We start from the raw sequence: 16,934 nt of genomic DNA on the forward strand, positions 1-16,934 counted from the left end.
ATTTTTAATGTAACAAAAGAATAAAATAATGTTGTAATTGTTATAGTAAAACACTATTTCCTTAGATTTTTGTATAAATTTTTTTAAAAGATAAAGTGCAAAGAAAAGTTTTTTTACAAAAGAATAAAGATAAGAAAAAAAAAGAATGATATAAATAGATAAAGTATAGAGTGATAATTATTCAAAATGTAAAAAATAAAAATAATATTTTTTTTATAAAAAAAGTGTAAAGAAAAAAGGAAGGAAAAACTAAAAAATATATTAAAAAAAGATAAGAAAAAATAGTGATAAATGGGTAAAGTGTAAAATAATAAAAATATCAAATAGTTTTTTATTAATGTATTTTTTGACATCGAGTAAAAATTATAATTGTAAATTAAAAAGTCAATACTTACATATAATAAAATATAATAAAAATTATATGTGTTGATATAAATATGTAAGATCTCAAGCTAATTTTTAACGTAACAAGAGAATGAAATAATGTTGTAATTGTTATAGTAAAACACTATTTCCTTAGTTTTTTTGTATAATAATTTTTTTTAAAAAAGTGCGAAGAAAAAAAATTACAAAAGAATAAAGATAAGAAAAAAAAGAATGATATAAATAGATAAAGTATAGAGTGGTAAATATTCAAAGTGTAAAAAATAAAAAATAATATTTTTTCCAGAAAAATTGTGTAAAGAAAAAAAAGAAGGAAAAACTAAAAAAATATTACAAAAAAAAATAAAAAAAATTATGATAAACCAGTTAAGTGTAAAATAATAAAAATATCAAGTTAGAAAACCTGAAAATTATAATTTTGATATCACTACAGTATGATACAGTAAAACAGAAATTAGCAAAATTTATAATTATATTATTTTTACATGAAAACATCATTTCTTTTATATATTTATAATAATATAATAACCGTAAAAAACACATAAACACATGTGCCTAAAAGGAATGACCTTTTCGGTTAAAGGGAAAGAAAAAACAAACCCTACTGAAATACGCCTATAAGAACTAGCCTCGACCTACAAGCTAAGCAAGGAAAAGGAAAGGTAAAACTTTAAAGAAAACTTAATCGAGTTTTAATCATATTTTCTTTTTTATTGCTAGAATTAAAGACCAAATCTTCAACTCTCACTTTGGGAGTCTTTGGCATGAAGTGAAGAGTTTTTTATATATTCCCATTCGTCCTCGTTGATTTCAATGCCGAATTTAAGTCCTTTGTCTTTCAATCCTTCAACTTCAGCCCCTTGATTTTGGACATTGTTCTCGCCAACTCCTTCCTCTCCCTCCTCCAGATACTCAGCTTCAGAAATCAAACTCCTCTCCTCACTTCTCTCTCTCTCGTCATCCTCAGGACCCAATATACGGTGATATAGCTCTTCAAATTGCTGGCCCCTGTCTTCCGGCGAAGCAGGTATCAATGTCTGCACATTAAATTTTCAAAATTTTCACGAGTACTATTTATTGGAAAAATAATACTTAATATCAAATTAAAAAAAAACAAGAAAATTTACAACCACTATAGATATGAAATCCGGTTCGAATTAATGAATCAACTTGATGACATATTAATTTAGAGTTTATCGTTAGTTGAGGTTTAATTTTAAACTATTTTATTATTAAAATAACTTTGTTTTGAGTTTTTTTTTTAATATAAAACGTTTAATTTTTTTATTAAAAAAATATCATAGTTTAAATGGACTCAAGGGTCAACCCCCATCTTCATGTCTTTATAAATATGATTAATTTCACTTAATGTCTTGAAATAATTTTTTTTAAAAAAGAATCACTACCTTGCACAATTTCAGGCCTGTCCATTCAGCCCAGAAATCAAAGGCTGGTGAATTGACAGGAGATGGAAAAAACAGTCCATACAGGGCTAAGAATGAGACACATGCCATAGCCACAAATCCCAAGCCCACGATAACGTTCTCTTCTATGGTGTAAAACGCTGCCAGGGAGGGCAATATGACAGCGAACAGTACGGCAGCATGTGGCTGATCGAAAGGAGAAAGAGTAAATGTCACCTGGAGAAGAAGAGTGAATTAACATGAAACCATTTACTAACATGGAAGACATTAAACAGTTTGAAAAAAGCCTTTGGAATAACAATAAAGAAACAAAGGGATTGCATGCCTGATGCTCATCTGCTGTCGAAGCAATAGAAAACAAGTCCTCTGAATCCTGCTGATGTAATTTCGCAATTAGAAACACTAAATTTAATCAAATAATGATTTTTTTACAGTAATTTTGCAAAGACTTGGAATCAATTAGTCTGTGTATTGTAAAATCAACAGGTAGAAGAATCAATTTTTTTTTCCTTTTTTTTAAATATTTGATTACCTTGTGAACTTGGTCCAATTCCCACAAAGATATCTGCATTAAATTTAACAAATATGCCATGATCATAAGCAAAAAACTAGTATAAAATTTCTCTATAGTGTAGATAGCTCCACAGGAAAGTAGTGAAGTGAGGAAGAACAGCAGAATTGGCAAGAGAGAAAAGCCAGCTTTGATTGTCATCTGCGAGAATCAAAGTAGAAAACGAGATAGGGAATTAGCCTATGCAACAATGAAGTAGCATCTGATAGGAAAGGAGGGGTTAAAATTGAAAAAAAAAAAACTATAACCACTGATTCAGTCAAAAGTTTATACAAGGTACGTATGCATACGCATAAAAAAATTATTTATTTATTTTATGATAAGAAATATTTTCAACCAGCTTATACAACAATTATTATTACTGCAGTAGTGTGAGGTTTCAATTACCCGTCAAAGATTAAAAATCCATGTAATTATATAAATTAATGGTAACTAGTCCATTAGAGGTGAGTAAAAAAATTAAAAAATCAAGAAAACTGAAAAAAATAATTAAAAAAACCAAACCGTGAAAAAAAATCGATTAAAATTTTTAAAAAACTGGTTGGTTCTGTTCGGTTTCGGTTTTATAAGCCTAAAACTGAAAAAACCGAACCGAACCTAAACAAAAAAAATCTTGAGCCAAACCAAAAAACCCGAGCCAAACCGAAAAAGCCGAGCCAAACCGGTTTGAACCGATTTTGTTCTAAAAACCGAACCGAACTGAAACCAGTCAATTTGAACTGGTTTTGGTTTTTTTTAAAAAAAATTTCAGTTTGATTACTTTTTTTTTTATAAAAACCAAACCAAACCGAAAATGATGTAACTTATAGTCCATGGAGCTAATGTTAACCAAATAAGATGTAAAGAAAGCTTAATATTTATCCATGAAAATAAAGAAAATAAATCCAAAATACAGGGTTCTTTTTAAACCCATTGGTATTCAATATAATTAATACATAAGACTTTTCTTATAAAGCTTGGATCGCCTTCATAAATTAATTCTAAACTGGTTTGGATTAAAAAAAGAAGAAGCTTGATCCATTAAAAAAATCCGGATTGAGCAACAACTTGATTGATTTTGGTAAACAAAAACATGTTGACTTATTAATTTATTTAATTTTGTTAAAATAAGATTGTTTTAATACTCAATAAAGTTAACTCCCCGATAAGGGCTTTGCACCAAGTTGAATAAACTAATAAATTATACATAAAAGTGTATAAATTATAGCTATACAGGAGGTTACGTCGAGTGCATCCCTTGTAACTTGAAAAAAGCAATATGTGCAGTCCAAAATTTCTTTTCTTAATTTCGAGCAATCAGAAAAAACCCCCAACCCGTAGTAGCTCATCGTCGAGTTAAGGTTTTATTATCGGCACATTGAAGAGTTGAATTGTTCCAGAAAGAAAAGAAAAGGTGGTTTAACAAGAAGGAAAAGAAAGGAGAGAGGACAGCAAAATTTGCAACGAGTAGAAGGGGGATTTAGAAGGTTACCTGGCCATTCCACGTTGACTTATCCAACGACAGTGCTAGCGAAACCATTGGAAAAACAAAAGAACTACAGATTGAACACTTTAAACCGATGTTTCGTTGTCCTAAAACAGAGATAAAACTGAGGAAAACAATATAGGAACCAGAGGAGAGGGTTGTCCGTGCAACAGCAAGCTATGCACTTATATAATGACTTCAGGAAGAAGGAATTTCAGTTTTTATCTTCTTTTTTTTAGGTTGCTTACCAATGAAGAGTAAGAGCCGAAGAGGACATGAAATTAGATTCGGATTCGGTGGCAAAATCAGGTTGGGAAAAGGGGAACAAAAAATTAGAGCAGGGTGGGCCTAATCTTTTTATTCGAGGTACTATGAATCAAGTCAAATGGCATTATAGATCCAGTGACAAAATCGAGCCCGCGGTGCCAATTAAATTGTTATGATTCACATGGAACACATCCATAAAACTCTTTAGCACCATACATTTTTTGTGGAATGCCAAACGGTGCCTATCTTGGTTTTAATTTTTTTTTTCAAAATGATATATTTTCAATTATTTTTTAAATATTGAAATAAAACTGTTTTGGATTTTATAATTATGGTTTCTAAGGTTGCTGTGGAGCTGCTGCTATCAAAAGAGGTTTCTTTGCAGGACTTTTAAAATACGCGCTTTGGTATTGTTTTCTTTGGTAATGCCCCTATGCGTTGCTTGATTATAACTGTAGAAGACATTTGTGCAGTTGATTATGACAATTTGTCCTTTGAGATTTTTTAGAGCCTAAGATCTTCTTCGAATTATATATATATATATATATATATATATATATATATGCAATGATAAAATAAATTGAAGTTACTAATTTTTTTAGATTTAAAAAATTTAAAAATGCCTTTGTAATGAGATATAAACTAGCCCAAACCCCAATATAATGCAAGTCACTTCGTTGAAAAAAGGGCTTGTTGTTGGCCCTAGTCACCTTCTTGATATTTTTTTAAACTTTAATTGTTTTTTTTTTTTTTTGCTTTCATTTCAAAATTCAAGTCATGGGAAGGGGTCAATGGTTGCTAAACACCGGCAGTTAAAATGGGTAATAAAGAGACAAAAACTGATGAGATTCCACAAATAGCAATTAAGATGCAGTTCAGACTGGAGAGTTATGGCCTTATGGGACGATTCCCTTATTAAAAACGGTTTCAGCACTGATCAGTTTGCTCTGGTTTGTTCGTCTAGGGTCAAAAGAAAGGCTTGCACAGAATCATGGAGCCATTGCCATTATTAATACGAGAGGGCCAAGGCCCTGTATCATACAGAGAGACAGAGAGGAAATTTATTGCAGGGAATATTATGGAGGTGGTGGTTCGTGGGTTACCATTCAATGCTCTGGTCCTTGATGCGGGTTTAGGTTGTCCAGGGTTTTTAATGCACACACCAGCAAAGGCCCTTCTCTCTCTTTCTCATCCTGCATAAATTTGATAGGGCACATCCTCATTTTGTTTCATGACTTGTATTCTCTTTCTCTTCAGCCTTGTCTGTTGGTTCTCTCTCTCTCTCTCTCTCTTGCAATACAGAATGCAGCTCTTTCTTGAAGCTGGGAAGACAGTCTGTGCGTGCTTGAAAGTGTCATTGCGATGTTGGCCCGGTTCACTCAGAGAAAAGACACCATTTTTTTTCAAGAAGATCATCAAAGCTTGAAAGAATAATGGTGGTCGGTCGTCTCTGATTGAGCCGTGCCAATATCTTAGTGCTCTTTCATTTCTTTCTCTATTTCAAGCCATCTCTCGTCTACATGCCTAAACAGGCCTGCCAGAAGGTTTGTGCTTCTTCACCTTAACAATGATCAGAAAACATAATTAACAAGAATGCTCAGGAATTTTCAGGCTCCGCACTAGCATATGTGACACAGCTTTCACTGCTAGTTTTTTCGGATTTTCTTAGTCCAAACTTTTAGTTTCTATCTTCCTTTCAGCACTTCAGGACTGTAGTTTGGGCCGTGTAGAGTAATATTTCCAGTGCTGTGGTGTATCTTTGGGAATTTGGCAATAATCTCAGAGCCCGCGCGCCTCAGTCATCTCTTGTTTTCCTTCCTATACGATAGGTAGATGACGGCTAGATTATTTCTTCTTTCGTTCATCAATTTGATTATCTTAAAACACGAACGGATATTTCATGTAAAATTTTTTATACACAAAAAATGAAAAATTTATCTCAAAGGTTATCGACTCGTAGATTTTGGATTCATCTTCCAAGAAAAGGGATGAATTTTCTTTCTTTTAAGGCTTAAGCATCACGAGTCGGTTTAGTCCTACTTTAGTTGCAAATCGAAGGGATGGTATTTGACGGTCATTTACTACTCTTGTTGCCTCATATTTTCATTATTGCTGCTGAAGTAGGAGAGAAATTAATGCATTAGGGATGGTCATCAATTCAAATATTTCGGTTCGGATAGAAAATGCAACCGTGCTATTTTTTTTAAAAAATTTAAATCGAACTAAATCAAAAAAATAAAATTATGAAAACAATGAGTTCAATTTTATATTTGCTAAAATAAAATAATCCAATTTAAATTAATAAACATTTAATTGGCTTATTTTAAAAAGTTTTTATTTTACGGGCCTTTAGTTTACAATATATATTTTTTATTTAGCTTGTCGGTTTAGTTAGTTTTTTTTTATTTCTAAAACTTGAAGTTAAAACTAAATTAAACCTTTATTTTTTAAATTTCGCAACCGAAATTATCAACAAATTCAAAAAATTATTTAGTTCAATTAATTTTATATTAATTTCTACGGATTATTTTGGTCGTTCTCATTAATAATACGCGTCCCCGTGAAAATTAAGTTAGGATGTAATCATGAACAAGATGGGGGCATCACTAGCAAGAACACCTGATTAATTGAACCCTCTCGGGTTGAGTAACCATAAAAAGTCTGCATTACATCACATGAAGCAAAAGACAAGTGGATCGGTTGATTCGTTGAAGAGAGGCACCTTTTCCCATCACCGTCTCCATCATCACTTTTCATTTAACATTTCTTTGCTTTTCTTTGCAAGGCACCGCATATAATAATACAGTCTGGAGGACAGTTAAACGATTTTGTTTGTATGTAGAGAAATAAATAAGCATGGTTATGCAGCACCAAGTTGATCTCAGAGGTTAGTCCCAAGGGATATACATGATAGTTAGAGAAGTTCTCTTCTCCTCTTGATTTGTCGAGTTCGAAATCAATGAGTAGAATCCCTTAAACAGAGTGTCTTTTCTAATACATTTTCGTTGCATGAGGCGGTGGCAAAGGAAGGACAATGTTTTCTCTTTTTATTTTATTGCTGGGAAAAGTTTGGTGAGGTGAGTAAATGTGTGAAGATGGAAGGTCGGGCGGTCTTCAGTAAGAAGAGTAAAGGATGCCTGCTATCATCACTTCCACAGTCAGACAAAGATTCCCCATTCATACTCCTAGCTAGCGTGCATGCTCTTTCTATATATTTACTGCCCTGTACTACTACTGTTACTTTCACAATTCCATTTTCCCCTTGCTCCACATCCCCTGCAGGAACAACACAGATACTGTACATTTTCCTTACAGGCATTTCATGAAAATTGCAGACATGTAAATGAATATATATATGTGGTCTAGATATAATAATATTTTGCTGTTTTAATTATATATATATATATATATATGATTCATGTGGGGTGTCCGAGCTAATTTGCGCGCATTTCGACTAACTCCACGGGTCCAGTTAACGACTATATAAGTTTTCAGTGACCATCAATATTGACAATTACAAGACTTAAACCTAAGATCACAGGAGAAGCAAATTCCTTGATCTCAAGTTCAAGCAAATTCTTTCATCTCAAGCTCTTACTGCTGTACCACCTACTACTAGATAGTTATAATATTTCTTTGATGTGGTTTCGTCTGGTGAGGACAAAAAGGATAGAAATGCATTTGGTTGGAGGAACGAAGTCGGATAATTTTTGTTATTTCAAAACTGGAAACACACAAGAATATGTTATCTCTATCTTCACTTCACTGCTTCGTCTCTCCTGTCTTGAGAGTTGGTACCATATTAATGCTGTACCAGCATGTAGATGTAACCAATAAATAGTATATGCAACATTTAGCCAGTGAAATAGACAGCATATTAACTTTGTTTACCTGGTGGAGGGAAATCAGAGAAGTAGGGAAGCAGTCTAGATCACTAGCACTAACAAATCGATAAAGGGCTGGGAGTTTCTTCAGTTTCCTTTGACTATTCTGATAATTGAGTTTTCTTCATTTTTTTCAGATTTGTAATCTGGGATTTCCCTTAAATACAAATATAAAACGTCTCTATGTAGAGATTTCAAGTTTTGATGTGAAGTAAAGGTCGCGTTGGTTCATTTTTGGTGTGCGGCATAGTGTGAACGCAGCTCTATAGTCTCGTATATTAGCGTTGCCGGCAAGGTGATGATGAGATGGGAGTATACACTGCAAGCAACTTGGGATAAAAAATTCTGAGCAAGCCAGACAAAGACAAAAACCTAAAAATGAATCTGGACAAGAACTACTTTGGCAGATACAAATTGTTTTAAATTCTTAATTTAAAGCACCGAAGGTCAGAAACTTTAAGGCAGATAACTGAGACTTTTCACCAAATAAAGCACTCACTAGACAAAAAAGCTGAGAAACATCAAACGAGTCCATGTGGTCGGAACTTCCATCAGAACTTCTGCATCTAATTGCCGAAATATCGCGATAGGTCTTTGTACATCTTACCACCTCCTGTTTGGGTTACAATCAGTCCGTGAATCAGGTGTAAATATATATATAGTCTTAGGAGAAATGATGCAAATTTTCCTTTCTTTTTATCTCTTTGCCCTCTCAGAAAGTATTCGTTCCTGGACATCTCAATTTCGAAACAATTGTCTATCATCACATGAGAGCTTCTTTACTTTGATCTGGCCAGTTCCCCATAGTCAGATTCTTCTTATTTATGAATTATTACTTCAGAAGCAAAACTTTAATCGAATAACCGAGAAGGGAACTTTACACCAGAAACAGATTAAGAGCTGTTAGTGTAGAACAAAATGCTGCGCAGAACCAATGACCTTTGTTCCTAAGCACCTAAGCAATGCACTTCTATCTAGTGGAATTGTAGCAATTCATAATTGCCGCAGACAATCTCCAAATGAATTCTCAATCGATAACCTCTAAAACTAGATTGAGAAACATATAAACCAGTGCGGGGATATTAACAAGAAACAAACATCTGGTTCTAATCCTCCAGGAGTATTCCTGGATGCAAAAACTTGTATCATGTGCTTGCGTATGTAACAAAAATAAATATGGACTAGTACAAATGCCGAGACTTGATTTATCATCAAAGAAAAAGATTTGATGGACAAGAAGAAAATGCCAAGAAGAAAAACTAAAACACAAGGAGATTGCCGAAACACAAAATGATTGCACATAGAAACAAGTAAACAACACATCATTTTAACATTTCTCCAAAGTCGAGATTCCTGATGCGAAGCTAGGGACATTAAGACTTCCATTAATATTTCAGAAAGCTAACTTTTGGCAAACTCACCAGAAATCATGTCCAGGTGGTCAGATCTTCCACCCGAGTTGCTACAACTCATAACCTAAAAGCAAACCAACTATGTTGATTACCTTTGTGTTAGAGCTGTTTGCAAATCATGGAGATCAGCTTTACCCAAGAAACCTCATGACCTTCTCTGTCAGCTTCCATGGCTATTGCTTCCTTACCAAAACGACAGCCCAAACCACCGAGGCTTCTACAACTTTGCAGACGGAAAAACATACCGCCTGGAATTGCCTGAAGCTTATGAAAAACGGTGCTGTGGTTCTTCACATGGTTGGCTGGTTGTGGTCGAGGAAACCCCCGCGATCTTTAATTTCTCCTAAATCATTAACAAAAGCCAGAATCGATCTTCCTTCACTATCCACCTTCCCTAATTTCCCTACTGAAGTAGTGTTTAAAAATTCACGGAACCTGCATCCGAGTTCCATTAGGACGTCCAAACAACGTCCAAGAGAGAGGTTTATAAGAAAAGTCAGAGTGTCTGCAGTCTGCTGATCCTTCCTTGGTTTCCAACTTCATGGTCATGGCCATATATGGTACTGAGCATGAAAATTTAGCCTTTTGTGCATCAGGAGACATAGCATGGACTATCATCAAAGAAACCTCACCACCATTGAATTATAAAGATATTATGTTTCATGAAGGAAATTTTTTTTGTAGTTGATAAAGTGGGAAGAGTTTCAATCTGTAAAACAGACAATCCTCCGTCATTGATCCATGTTGCAGATCCACCGCCTGTACCACCAAAAATGGGATACAAGCAATGGTACTTGGCAAACTTAAATGGAAGTCTTTTATTGGTAGGTCGGATCGGGAAATATCATGTTCCTGTTTATGGATACGAAACTTTCAGTTTTGTGGCTTACAAGCTAGAGAGAGAGGAATCAAAGTGGTCAGACGTAGAGAGTTTGGGGGATAAAATGTTGTTTTTAGCCTGGAATTGCTCACACTCTGTATCAGCTCTGGATTTCAACAAATGCAAAGGTGATTGCATTTATTTTACTGATGATAATCTTATGGTCTGTGCTGATTTCACATGGGAGGGTCACGACTTCGGCGTTTTTGACTTCCACGGTGGAAATGTCCGACGTCTAGGATTACCCTTGTAACGGATTAAGCAACCGCGCAGTCCATGCACTTTCTTTTACGAGGAAAGCCTAAAACGAAATTGGTCCTCGTTCATTTTGCTACCACCTGTCTGGGTTACGATCAGTCCGTGAAGGACTGAACTAGGCTGTCATTTGTGAATTTGATTTTGCATTTTCTTTTTTCAACTTGAAGCTTTATGTAGTTGAATAACAAGACAATCAAGTAAGTCTAATGACTACCAGCAGTTAGAATGTAAATCTTAAACTCTTTTGATACATAATAGGTATTGAAAATATGCATTTAGTTTTTTTTTTTTATTATACAGATGACAATTAAAAATAAAAATAAAATTAGAATTAACCATCTAAACTCATTTTAATAGTAAAAAAAAAATAGAAGTAACATCTAGCATAGATCTGGTCAAATTTAAGATCTAGATCACTAGATTAGTACTAAATCAACTTATAAATCATCAGATCAGTTATTTGTTATACACTAATAACAATTAAAAATAAAATTAATCATCTAAACCCATTTTAATTGTGAAAAAACATAGGAATAGCATCTAGCAGAGATCTGGTCAGATTTAAAATCTAAATCACTAGAATACTAAGTCAACTTGTAGATTATCAGTTCAGTTATTTTATCTCCAATGAAATTATTTTAGTTTTTTTTTTTATTTCTTTAGAGTTAACATAACCAATTCTTATTAGATTTGATCATATTAACTATATCATTGAATGAACCTAAAAAGTTAGATTGTGAATAACCATATAAAAAAATTTGATTTGTTTTGAAAAACAACTACCCAAATGCATCCATTAATGTACATTACATGATACAAGTAATTTTGTCCATCTTCAGTCTCTCCTTGCTGTGAAAAATGGCCTGAATTAGGTGAAAGGGATTTATAATACTACAATAGTCTCGAGCCATTATCTAGGTCCTCAAACAACTTAAACGAATGTGCAAATTAACTAAATAACCAAACAGTCATGTGTGCTTGGTTATGTCCTAATGAATGCTAGTTGATTGATGCCTATGATAACTCCAACCAGTCCAGCTACAAAACTTATCATTGTTGCCTAAGCAGTGAATTGTAGCAAAACAAGGAAAAGAAAACGGAAGGAATAGTAGCCAAAACTTAAGCAGATTTCACATAGAAACAACACACCAATTTGAAATTTCTCTAGGACCAAATTCCTGGACTTCTATATAATTTCAAGGCCGAAAACATTGGCGAAAACAAGAACAATGTCCAGGTGGTCAGACATTCAACCGGAATTACAAAAAATCACAACCTGAAAACAAACTAACTACGTGGATTGCATTTGCACAAGAGCTGTTTGTAAATCATGGCACCCAGTATTACGACCCGATTCCCGGATCCATGACTGGCACATAGGCAAGGTTCCCCTCCAAGGTTCCATACCTATGCGAACCCAAACTTACATACAAACTCATCCTTCAAATAAGTCAATCAGAGTTCAACGCAGCAGTAACAACAAACTAACTTTATAATATAATTTTAATTGTCTTAATACAAGAGTTCATATAAATTTCATAGTTTTGGAGCACTAACTAGACATAAAGAAAAGGTACAAAATACAACCAAAGAGCAGGTTCTGAAGGTCCAATAAAAGTGACCTGCTATCAAGCTATAAGCTTGAAAAGGATAAATAATAAGATGGTGAGTTCAACAACTCAGTGAGTAGATAACGTTCAATATATACACATGAGGTAATAAAACAATGAGAAATATATATACAAGTATGGTTATAGGTTCTTATAGGAAGGTTTCTTAAATAGGCCATAACAAGAATATCAGAAGGTAAAACTTGTCAGAAAATCAAAATGCAATGAGCATGAGGCTCCGTACTGTGGGATGATCAGTCCACACAGGTTGGTAACTCCCCCGACCAACTAGGGTTCAAATACGATATGCATAAAGACTAACACTACCCTGTTAGCATGGGTATTCTGACTGACATACCATAGGTTTATAATCATAATTAAACAGACATATTCATATCTCAAGGCTTAACTCATGACATCAATCAAATGAGGAGCTATCAATTCAGAATCAATTCAAAATATATACTGGTTCATATCAAGAATTCAGATTTAACAATTGATCATGCGTTATCAAAACAAGGATAATAATCAACATATGTATTATCAAGAAGCATGATCCAATTCATATTAACAAATCAAATATTTATAATATTTCTCATGCATATGGAAAATTATCCACTCACCTGACTCGAAAGCAAACAGAATTCAAAAGCAGACATCGAAAAAAATCCTACTGACATCCCGCCAGTAGAATATCAGGATTATCTGAATATAAAGGAGACATATTCAAGAATGACTCAAAATAATATATAACCTATTTAATACACTTATCTAAGGGTATATTCCATAACCCTATATGTTTTCGAACTAACTAGTTATTTTTTCTAAAAACCCAACATGAAACGGTTTTTCCCGAAATCCAATCCATAATAAAACAAATAATAAAATTGGTAATAATTCACTAAATAACCCTCAATTATTCATCAAACCAATCTGAAAAAGCTAATATTACAGCTAGGGACCAATCTGTAATTTATCATATTTTTAGGGCCAAATTGTAATTTTCATCTAATTGGAGGACCAAACTAAACATATCATAAATTCATTAATATACTGAAATTATGACCATAATTAATCCTCATTTATGTCCAGATCATCTCATTATACTCCGGGAACCATTCTGGAATTTTTTCCAAATTTTTAGGGTCAAATGGTAATTTTTGTCAAATTGGAGGACCAAATTGAAAGTGTTAAAATTTCATAACTATACAGTAATTATGCCCATAATTCATATCTTATTATGTTCACAATCTTGGAATATGCTCCAGGGACCAATCTGTAATTTTTTAAAGTTTGGGGACTAAACTGTAATTTTCCAAAATTGAGGGACCAAATTGAATTTTCATCATCTTCAACCTCAAACCCAAAATTTTCATAGATTACCTATTGTTATCCCCTGATTTCTAACACAAATTCATCATTCAAACAAAATCATAACTTAAAATCATCATTTTTATCTACAATCTCTCAAATTCAACTTAACAATTCATTACCCGCAACAATCAACATTATAACATTCAATTTAATTCATCAATTAAACCCAAAACACAAATTTTCAAAACCCTAACATTCATCAAAACTGAAATTAAAGTTCAATTAACATACATTTATACATTTAACAACTTAAATCTTACCTTTAAACTTATTTCTTCAACTCCTTTCTATTTCCCTTCTAATTTCCCTCTTTTCTCTTCTTCTTCTTTCTCCCTTCTCTCTCCTGCCGATTCTCTCTCAAATTTTCAGATCCCTCTTTTTTTATTCTATTTATATTTATTTTATTTATCTAATTACCACACTACCCCTCATTCATTTATACCCACACTTTAAGCCACCAAGGGCTTTGTTGCCATTTCCTATCTTTTAATACAAAACATTACACCCAGCTTTACCTTAGAAGCCTCACGATCTTCTTTGTCAGCTTCCATGGCTATTACTTCCTTACCAAAAAGACAACCCCAACCATCGATATTATGTTTCTTTCAGGAAATTTCTACATAGTTGATAAAATGGGAAGAATTTCAACCTGTAAAACAGATAACCCTCTAACATTGATCCATGTTGCAGATCCGCCTCCTGTCCCAGTACCACAATAGGGATACAAGCAATGATCCATGGCAAGCTTAAATGAAAATTTATTATTAGTCAGTCGGTTCAGGAAATATAATGTTCTTATCGATACCAAACCTGTAAATTCATAGCTTAAAAGCTAGATGCAGGGGGGTCCAAAATGGTCAGAGGTAGATAGCTTATAGGATAAAATCTTGTTGTTGGGTTGGGATTGCTCACATTCAATATCTGCTTTAGATTTCACGCAAAGGGAACTTTATCTATTTTACCAATGATTGTCTCAGGAACTGCTGTGAAGTTTTATGGGAGACTTCCATAATAAAAATATCCAGCGTCCAGGATTGCCCTCGTATCAGATTAAACAGCCGTGCGGTCCATATGTTTTCTTTTATGAGAGAGGCCTAAAAGACAACCAGTCCTTGTTCATTTTGCCACCACCTGTTTGGGTAACAATCAGTCCCTGAACTTGATCTCATTTGAGAAATTCTGATGATTTTGCATCTTCTTTCTGAATTTGAAGCATATCTAGTTAAAATTGCAAGACGATCAAAGGGTGTGGATTTTAGAGTGGTGTTAAATAATTAGTAGTGAAACTGTGCAGTTTCTTTTCTTTTACTGGTAAACACGAATCCCGAGAGAGACAGTACCAGTAGCATCTCAATGCAAAGCAATAGTGCTAACGAATATGGACAGGACATCCCATAGAGATCAGGATACAGTTAGTTTGGTCCATCTTCATTCTGTCGGTCTCTCCTAACTAGGAAGTCCAGAAGCAGCAGTGGCCTGAACTAGGTATCAAAATGGACCATAAAAAGCAGCAGTTACCGCAACAATATATTAGCACTATTTGCTTATATTTGGATATAGAAATTTATTCAATAAATAGGTATCCTTTTTCAGAATGATATTATACTCATCAGTCATCAACACCGTGAAATCTCAATATGTAGGGAATTCCGACCGATGATGTTATGATAGTTAATTGGAGGCCAAGCACACTAACATAATATTTAATGTGGTTCGGCAAATCATCTACATCCATAGAAGAAGCCATTTGATTATATAGAAAGAGAACAAGATTTACAACAATAGAGAAGGAGAAATCATCCACTCTTTGCAACCCTCAACCTCATTATTTCCTCTCTTTGCAGTGATGCAATGACAGTCACTGCTTGTTGCCCTTGGCAGCTCACTCTCGCCTATACTTCTGATATCTTTCTCTGCACTTTCTCTCGTGTTTATCCAAGTGATGCTTCTATTTATAGGCTTCAATGGTAACTCCTCTTGCTCCTTTATCAACCATGGTGGCTGCCACATTTTGACATTTAGTAGTTTGCACATGAGCTGCTGCATTTGTTAATGGACGGTATCGTCCATTAATGATTGTTGTACATTAATGGCATCAATCCTAACACAATATGACATTCTCTTTTCTTCACTTGCCCTTCACTGAACTAAACCAAAAGAAACACGTGATCCAAAGCATAACCTTCACCTTAAAAAAATTACTCACTCAACTTCAATTTGGCTAATTCATTTCCAGTGGACTTAGAAAGGGAGTTTTGCGTGCAAATCATGGGGCATGTACATTGTTTCTTGTTATAAAACAGAGGTATTCGTGAAATTTGACAAACTGAGATAGTCCAATGAAGACTTTAGTGAAAAGAAATCTAAGCTAGGTTGGTGTGGTCACTGGTCACAGAAGGAGTGCTTTACTAGAACTTCAACCACATGCCATGTTCAAAACAAAAGGGTAACAAGGTACCTAGAAAAAAGCTTCGAATGATGTAAGGGATGAATCGATTCAAGAAAATTAGTCTCCTTTACGCTGTTCCAATGGTCATAATCGTCAGATCAAAGCAGCTATAGAAATTCAAATCCACCCTTGGTATCTCTTGTATCCAAACCCAACTGCCAAAAGTTTTGAGTGTCAAAGTGAAGAAACAAAGAAAAAGAAGAATATTATTTCATATCAATTCTGTTACAACAGCAGAGGTATATATATACACACTTGATTTCTGTTACAGTAGAGGAAGTTATGGTCATATCAAAGTCTATGTCTATTAACTACTATACTATCAATTATATGCAGAACAATCGTAACATTGCAGTAAGAAGGAAGCTCTGCAACTTGTGTTGGACTTAAACTGAAACTCTGCAAGTTGTGCAATTTGTGTTGAGGTTAAACTCTGCAATCTGATCTACAGGAGGAGTAGGAATCTGCTGCTGTCCTTCAACATCTGTTGTTGTCCTTCAATACAAAGTATAGAGAATCACGCATTTTACACGCAGACTCGTCCCTTCACCGCTTGCACGCAAATTTCACGACAAGAATCATTTTGAACATCCCATGTTATAGCTGCCCCACAAGAGTTCTAATCAACCTCAAACTCTTCATCAAACGACCACCCACGTTTATCATCCATAAATTAATCAACAGCTTGTCTTCACACACTAAACCCTTTAACAGGCTTATACCAAACTAGCTAGGTAATTCACTTCAGAAGGAAAAATGTTGTTGATTCTTTTTAGCTCTAAAGGTAACTCTATAATTCACCCTTTTTTTCCTTCTTTTTTTTGCACCAAATAGTGGTGCAAACACTAAGTGTCTTGACTTCTGTTTCTTTCAATTATCACTATAAATACCCTCCAAATATCCCTTCCAATACTCTCAAATCCTCTTCTTCCTTGGTAATTTTCCTTTCTTCAAGC

General features: G+C 34.0%; 1 protein-coding gene across 1 annotated transcript; it reads right to left on the bottom strand.

The window, feature by feature from the left end:
* Positions 1–827: 827 nt before the first annotated feature.
* On the bottom strand, positions 828–4,001 carry LOC133692788 (uncharacterized). The gene is made up of 5 exons (XM_062113936.1): positions 3,851–4,001; positions 2,341–2,520; positions 2,134–2,181; positions 1,791–2,024; positions 828–1,421 (listed from the first exon to the last, which is right to left on the bottom strand). The coding sequence occupies exons 1-5, from the start codon at positions 3,896–3,898 to the stop codon at positions 1,122–1,124; spliced, it is 810 nt and encodes a 269-aa protein (XP_061969920.1). The 5' UTR covers positions 3,899–4,001; the 3' UTR covers positions 828–1,121.
* Between the last annotated feature and the right edge of the window lie 12,933 nt (positions 4,002–16,934).

Source organism: Populus nigra, chromosome 4 (genome assembly GCF_951802175.1).
Source record: "Populus nigra chromosome 4, ddPopNigr1.1, whole genome shotgun sequence".
NCBI lineage: Eukaryota > Viridiplantae > Streptophyta > Magnoliopsida > Malpighiales > Salicaceae > Populus > Populus nigra.

Coding starts and splice junctions, on each gene's coding strand:
- LOC133692788 (XM_062113936.1), bottom strand. CDS start 3,898: ATGGTTTCGCTAGCACTGTCGTTGGATAAGTCAACGTGGAATGGCCAG. Junction 2,521..3,850: donor AGTCAACGTGGAATGGCCAG/GTAACCTTCTAA, acceptor TGATTCTCGCAG/ATGACAATCAAAGCTGGCTT. Junction 1,422..1,790: donor CAGGCCTGAAATTGTGCAAG/GTAGTGATTCTT, acceptor TTTAATGTGCAG/ACATTGATACCTGCTTCGCC.